Here is an 8,349-nt window from a genome sequence, read left to right on the forward strand (position 1 = left end):
TGCAGATTGAAATCAAAGTGAAATCAATAATTGGATCTATAGAAAATTTGTTTTCAAAAATGATAGATCCAAAGAAGAGACTTAAATTGTGACACAATGAACACAAGAACAAAAAATTTAATTGGCCAAAAGATGTACTTATCTCAAAGAAAAAACTGTGCTCTAGATACAAAAAATGATGGTGGAGTTCATGAAGAAGTGGATGAATTGCTTCTCATTTCCTTCATCAAGCCTAGGATCATCTTCTCTGAAATTTGCACCGATTGAATGAAGCTCAAGATGATGGAGAAGATGAATTGAATTTCCTAGACTAGAGATGGAAGCACCGTAGCATAAGACACAAAGGAAAGCTCACTTCAAAGGTAGGAAAGGAAGAAGGATTTCCTAGTTCTAAGAGGGAGCTCTAGGTGACCTTTGAAGAAGAATTGGCTGAAGAGTTTTCAGAAAATTCTTAATTCAATTCAAAAGTGCAATTACAATGAGTTGAAATGCATTTATAGGCGCGAAATGAGTAGCCAAGCACCAATCCGTGACAAGCATTCTTGGTGCCAAATTTGAAATTCAAAATTGAATTTGAATTTCAAATTTGGTGATCCATGTGCTTAATCCGGATCATGCCTTATCTCCCATGTAATTTAAGTGCAATTTGGATTTGAATTTGAGTAGCACATGGCCAGTCATCACCATGCTAACCATGTGACTCAAATTCACTCCAAATAACTCTTAAATAACATGTAGATTAACCCTAATGAACCTATTAATGATTTCTTAAAAAAATAAACCTATTATATGGCCTAAATACAATGGCCAATCAAATACAATGAAAGGAAAAATTAAAAGAATGAAAATGAGTCCAATATTGGGTATCAAAAGCCCAAAGGCCCATGAAGCCCAAAACTAGGCCCAATAAGCCTAAAGCCTAAAAATTGTAATCTATGGTCGATAATACAAGACCAAAACAATGTAAAGTCCTACTCTACTAATATGCATTAAAGTGGTGGCCAATCAAGTAAAGCCCAAGTGAAAAGCACCCTAGGCCCACCAAGCCCATTAGGCCCACTAAGCTCTGAAGCAGTCAAATCTTCAAGTAGTCTTCTAGTCATTGCTCTAGTGGTTGGACCCTTGGTCCATGCTCTTCTATCAGTATCAGCAAAGCAGCAATTGCATTGGATAACAACTTTTCTGAATCAACAGAAAAGTTAAAAAAAGTGGCTGAACGAAGCCTGTAAACAGTAATTTCCATGCCCAATGTACATATAGCTCACCCACTTGTAAATCCATTTTCAAGAACACAGAGTCAAAGCCTCATAACTGAATTCGAGACTTTTTTTCATATGTATCCCTCGTTTCTTCTCTTTGACATTTAAAGAAATTGCATTTCAGAATAATAAGACAATCATATAACCTATTACTCATTCTAGCTTGAATACAATAAACCAAACATGATTGAAAACCATCAACCATAAAACTTAAAACCCAATACCTAGATTCATCAGTATGTACCAAAGTTGTTTGGTTGCAACACAGTCAGTTGACTATTTGTGCATCTCTATTACCCTCTAACATGCTATCAATGCCAGTTCCAACTGATATAAGATTAGATAGCAAGGCATTACGACTAGTCAAGACCACATGGAAAAAGCTATTAACTTCCTTTGTAAGAAGATCTATCTCTGTTGCTCTGTGAGCAAGTTTGTAACTCACCGGACGAGGCAGAGGAAAGTGGAGGTTGTGATCCCGTGAACCCGTGGCTGTGAGCAACGTTCGCAACAACAGGCTAGAAGTGTGACTCTTGAGCAGTAGAGGCATGATCATGAGCGAGAGAGAAGAAGAAGAATGGAGCGAGAGAGAGGGGGATTATGTTGTTAAGATTAAGGTTTCTGATGAGAAGAGAGGGAACATTTCACTTGAGCTGAAATTTTTAAGTTACCTGCGGCGGTTCTATATTAACCGTCAAAGAAAAACTGAAAATTGCGTCCTTTGGGTAAAATCGTCGTAAGTTTAATGTTTTTTGGACTAAATTAAAAAAGCGAAGGCGGTTCTTTAAAATTTCCGCAAAATGTGTGACGTTATTCCTTTTTTTTTTTTGGTGTAGTGTTGTGCGTGCATGCTTAATATGTTAGAGTGCTAATATAGAACACAAAAAGCTTTCAAGTTTGTTACAACCTTTTAAGTGTGATTGAATAGAAGTGAGATAGTGTTTTCATAAATTAGAAATTATCATGCAATGTTATAAACAAGATTTTAATGGAATAAAAATAAATAAAAAAATATTAAGTACACAATGGTAAAAAATCAAGAAATTCTAATTAATAAAAAGAAATCAATTCAAAAATTGAATCCTTATGATAAAATTCTCACAATTCAACATAAAATATACACCATATGATAAAAAAAATATCTATATAGTTATATTTTCACATAACCCTTTGGAATAATTGTGTTTTTGACATTTATCTCCAACAACTAGACTTATTTTTTGCCTAGTAGAAACCACCTGTACCATCTAGCAGATTGTTTTTCTACACGATTGAGACTATTATTAAAATCAATATAAATAAGCCCCCATTTGTCAGCAAAGCCTCGATGAAATTCAAAGGAATCAAATGCTGACCAGACGAAATATCCTTGGACATTAACACCAGCACTACAAATATAAATTGGATATGTTAGAAAAATATATTATTGCAATGAGAACTAGTTATCACATGTCCTTTCATTGAGTACAAAAAATAGTCTAATAATGTATCATATATCTTAATAATAATTACAATGTATGTATTTAAAATATTGTTAAAATGGTGGGCTTGCTCAATTGCTAATTTTGTAGTTAATGTTTGTTTAAAAAAAATTCATTAAATACAAAAAATCAAAATTTTAATATATTTTTATAATATTTACTATTCGTGTATGTACAATTTTGTAATGTTTATTTGTTAGCACAATTTCATTCACCAAGTAAAAACGGTAAAAAATGTTACAAAATTTTGGCAAAATTTATTATGAATTCATGCAAGCATTTGTTATTATGATGATATACTTAATTTATAAAATATATACAAGTACTATCTTTTACTTGTGTGCAAAAAGGAATAAAATTTTATTTCTTATTTGTTCATTTTGAAACAAAAAATGGATTAGTAAATGTGATTATTTTTTATATTAAAATTATTTTTAACTTCCTAATAAATTTTATCATTATTTATCTCATAGTTGTGGTGAATTTGTAAAATATGTAAAAACAGAGCTAAACTGCATTATTGGTTCCTCTATTTTTTTCATTCTATAATTTCAATCCCTTAATTTTAAACTAAAGACATGTAATCTCCCTATTTTTAAAATTATAGAATCTTGCTTGTATTTTCGATTTGATATCTAGTGGTAGTTAAATTTTGATATTCTTCAATGACATATTACCGCTTAAGTGACATGATATTTAGTAAGGTGACATATAGAGATGAAAATTGAAAAACAACATATTTAAAAATCTTTGTTTGTATATATATTTTGTTGATTGATTAGTATTTATTTTGTTAATAAATCTTATTCACATGTTTTTTTTTATAGTTTTTCTCATCTTGAAATGTCATTTTACGAAATGTCACATCACTTAAAGATGAATAAATGTTAAAAATCAATGATTAATAAATGTCAATGTGATAGAAAGACCAAAATTCTATATTTTTAAAATTAGAGGGACTACATGTCTCGATTTTAAAGTAGAAAGACCAAAATTGTGAGTTAACAAAAGTAAAGAGATTAAAAGAGAAATTTAACCTAAAATGTAAGTAAATATAAAAGTATATTAAAAATATTGGAACAAATGTTGTTTTGAACATTTAATCGATTAGAAAAAATAAATTCAAAGTAGACAAATAAAAAAAAGTAGATTAATGACTTACTCAATTGCATATTTTGTATTGTTTAGATGTGCAGCAATATAATCTTTTCGATGCCTGTCTTTCAATGGGTTCTTAATGACTCCTGAAGCAATACCTATAATAAAGAAAGTTTCCAATAAGGGTAGATTAGTTAATCAATTTATAGAAAAAGGTATATTTGTTATAATGTTATAATGTGAAAAGAAAACCAAGATGGATATGTGCACCAACCATTTTCAGTGATATAAATCTTTGGTGCTTGGTACTTATTTGTAAGGAATATTAAGACATTATATAATCCTTCTGGATATACAGAGTTTTTAGTTGAATTGTCCTATAATATAAGAACATTGAAAAAGTGTCAAACAATACATATGTATTTGCATGTGTCTATACCTAATAAAATCTTTGATATAAAAAATGCATTCTTCTATCAAATATCTCACCAAGTAACCTAGTGATTCTCCATTTGCGTTTAATACTGCAACATAATAGGAATGGGAAAGAATTAGCGAAGTGGCCATATTAGATTTTTCTCTTATAATATATGCAATAATGATATGAATGTAGTTAAACTAAAGAAGCTACCTTCTCTTACTGCCAAGGCATCAAAATTGTCAACACCCGCAATAGTTGATTTGTTTGGTTCATGTCTAACATAAAATGATCTATAATAATTTATTCCAATAAAGTCAATGCTTCCCCGGACTAAAGTTTTTTCCTCTTCAGTGAAAATAGGTAGCCTATCCTTTACTAGCTCTTTCATGCTATCAGGGTAATCTCCAAAAACCACTGGATCCAAAATCCTATTTTTGTTGAAAAGTAGCAAAATAAAAATTAAGTTACATATGCATAGTAAAAATGAGAGGAAGGAACTAAGTTTCATGATGTGGTGTTAATTGCACTAACCATCACGTAAAGAAATCCATCATCCTTTTAGCAGCATTCTTATCCTCTTGGCTAAAACTATAAGGGACATAATTTTCAACCGAAATGACAAGTCCAATTTCTCCCCCTTGTGTTACCTTCACAATTTAATTAGCAAATAATTCATTTATTAATTTGAATGCGTGTTATTTATATGAAAGTTTATTTTGACTCACTATTGATAAAAAAAATATTTATTACATTTTTGTAGAATAATGTATTAAAAACAAAATTATAAGGTATGACAAATATAGAAATTAAAAAAAATAATTTTGTAAAACTTTCTACCCTACTCTTAGCATATAGGATTTTGGAATTTTTTTTTTTTTACAAAAACCTAGTATAGAATTATAAACAATGTATGATATAAATGTTAATAAAAATAAATTACTAGTTTTTTTTTTCATATATTAGAGAGATGTGTGTGGCACACAAGATACTAACATGTATTATACATAAATAAAAATCAAACACTTTTTTCTTTGTTATGGTTTTCACTTGTGCATAACACATATTATACATCTTATACACAAGACATATCGCACAAACCAACAATTTATTTTCATTAACATTTTTGAGAAATTATTTTTAATTGTTTAATTGTTCGGTATGAATGCTATATTTTTCATATAAAGATAAAGTTTACCATTGTTTATCATGATTTGATGATCTTTTATAAATATTTTTTACCGTGATAATATTCAAAATTAAGCAACATATATATTTTAAAACAACTCAAAATACTTACTTGGTATTTTTCTCTATATAACTTCACTGTTGTAGAATGGCAAAGGATAAAGTTATGCATCACCTCATAAGCTTCTCTACATTCTTTTGTAATTTGGCATGGTTCAGGCTTAGTATTATCATTGCCATGCATAAAATTAAATAATGCAGTGATTTCTGGTTCATTAATTGTAGTCCAATGCTTAACTCGATCTCCGTAGGATTTGAATAAAAGTTCACTATAATCCTTGAAATAATCCCTAAAATTGATTGTTTAATAAAAAAAATCAAAATTAGAATAACATAAATATATAAATTTTGATTTATCTTACTTCCAAATCAAATAAATTTCTAGAAAATAAAATATTTAAACAATGGTGTGTTTCAAATATTTCTCTAATAGTAATTATTAATTCCTTACACAATATTGGAATTTAGAAAGCCACCCAAGTCGAGAATGGATAATGGATAGTCAAAGTGCAAAATTGTCACAAAAGGTGTAATACCTGCTTTCAAATATACATCAAGAAAAATACAAGTTTAAAAGATGCCCTCAAATTTAAACAAGATAAATAAATTTTACCACAAAACTTAATTAATGTAATACATATTTAGCAATTCATACCATTTGCAATCAATTCATTGATCAAATTGTTGTAGAAGTCAATACCCTGTTGGTTTACACCTGCTTCCAGGGTTCCACCTATATGATGTTGAAAACGAAGATTAAGATAAGTAAATTTGTACTTCACATACTTATGTTTTGGAGTGAGCAAGATCCAACTTGTCCATTAATTAATTCTACTTGGTTCATTGTTAATTTGGATAGTTTCAAGTTTTAAAATCAGACCCGATGTAATTTTTAGAATCAATTTAGGTTATGTTTCAGGTCTCCCAATCTTCTTCATAGTATTTTTAAAGATAAATTTTTTAAAGAATTGTTAATTAATAATAATCTTTTTCAATAAATTATACTTTGTATAACATTATATTATATTTATAAAAAATTTATTTATTTTCAAATATATTGTAAAATATATCTAAATTTAAGTTTTATATCTCTTTTATGCATAATGTTAATATTTTTATATTATCTTAAAATATCTTATTGACCCGATCTATAAATGTTGGTTTTTAATTGAGTCATGTTCGAGTTTTAGTTTATATAAATAACTTGAACAAATTTTTGGACTGGATAAGGACAAGAATAATCCCTTGCTCACTCTTACTTATATCACTTAGGTTGATAATAGAAAACTTACCTGGAAGAATTCTACTCCAATTAATGGAGAATCTGTAAGAGTTTATTCCAAGTTTCTTTAAAACTGCCACATCATCCTATATGATTATAAAAAATAATAAATAACAAAACTAATATAGTTATCAATTTGTTTTGATTAAAGTTTGTATTTGAATAAAAAAAAAGATGTTATATTTTAACATGCTTTGATATTTTTCTCTTTGGCAAGTTGAAGCATTAAAAAGAAAAAAAAACTTGATACTTTTTTTCAAACTAATTTAAAAGAATTGTTTTTTATAATATGGAAAAGTTTTTCAAAAATTAAAAATAAGATGTTTCTAAATGTTATATATACACATAAATATATTTTTTTTTAAAAAAATAAATTCTCCTATAAAAAGAAATTTTAAGTCAAAGTAATCAAACTTTATCAAAAACAAACTTCTAGATCAAACCTTGAATCACTTATAATATTCAATTACTATAAATAATGTTGACAATGATTTTAAAAGCCATGTTTTTTGTACATACCTTATATCGCTTATAATGTTCAATCGTTGAGAAAAACTTGTCAGCATCCATAATTGTTTGTCCTGAGCGTTCAAAATAAAAGAAATTTTGATATTTAGACAAATAGGTAGATGAAAGCATTAAGTAAAATAATTATTTTGGCACTTTCTAACACAAGCCTTTTTCTAATTATGGTGTAAGACTAATTTTTTAAGTCATTGAATGGACCTTCCAATGATCATCTTTTACGACATTTGAGCAATATGAATAGGTTGCTTCACATACAACCATTTTCTCGATAATATAAAAATATTTATATTATTCAATGTTATTATAGCTATTAGTGACTTTTGGATTTATGTTGATAAAAATTAAGTATCAAGACAACAAATGATATTTGCTTGAAAGTAATGTTAGTCTTTTTGTGTTTATTTATAGTCTTGATTTTTCGTTGCACATGCATTCCCTTAGAAAAATTAAATTTTTCTATCTTATTGAAGTTAATAATCTCACTAATAAATTCTTTAGTAATATATCATGAAAATTCACCAAATTGTATATATCTATTGGTTACCATTATCATGTTGGACTATAGCATCCCATACACTTGGTCCCCTTCCTCCTTCTTTAGTCGATCCTTCTACCTTTATTCAATGATAAATAACAAGTTAAAAATAACATATTGAGAGAGATATTAATTTGCAAAGCCAAATTAAGATATTAAATTTTACTATTATAGTAAAAGAATATTATATAGTCTAGTGACATGTTATTTGCACCTGTAAGGCAGATGTACCAACACCAAACAAAAAGTTAGGTGAAAACGATTTTCGTACAACCACATGTGGAGAGGTCCCTGCAATTGTACCATATGATACAAATTTTAACAAATAATAATAATAATTCTTAGTTGAATTTATTTTTAAACTTATCCTACAAGTTTTTGAGCAATGTGTCAAGATTAGATTATTTCAATAATTGATTATACGAATAATTGATTACTATTAAAATTGATTATAATCAAAATAAAATTTTGTTTGTGTAAGTTTGTTGATAAAAAATTTT

General features: G+C 28.0%; 1 protein-coding gene across 1 annotated transcript; it reads right to left on the reverse strand.

The window, feature by feature from the left end:
* Positions 1-3,898: 3,898 nt before the first annotated feature.
* Positions 3,899-8,019, reverse strand: LOC109799283 (furostanol glycoside 26-O-beta-glucosidase-like). The gene is made up of 10 exons (XM_083073587.1): positions 7,306-8,019; positions 6,797-6,872; positions 6,160-6,237; positions 5,956-6,040; positions 5,506-5,803; positions 4,797-4,906; positions 4,470-4,756; positions 4,328-4,362; positions 4,113-4,215; positions 3,899-3,996 (listed from the first exon to the last, which is right to left on the reverse strand). The coding sequence occupies exons 1-10, from the start codon at positions 7,423-7,425 to the stop codon at positions 3,899-3,901; spliced, it is 1,290 nt and encodes a 429-aa protein (XP_082929713.1). The 5' UTR covers positions 7,426-8,019.
* Positions 8,020-8,349: the final 330 nt, after the last annotated feature.

The sequence above is a fragment of the Cajanus cajan genome, chromosome 4 (genome assembly GCF_000230855.2).
Source record: "Cajanus cajan strain Asha chromosome 4, NIPB_CcT2T_4, whole genome shotgun sequence".
NCBI classification, from domain to species: domain Eukaryota; kingdom Viridiplantae; phylum Streptophyta; class Magnoliopsida; order Fabales; family Fabaceae; genus Cajanus; species Cajanus cajan.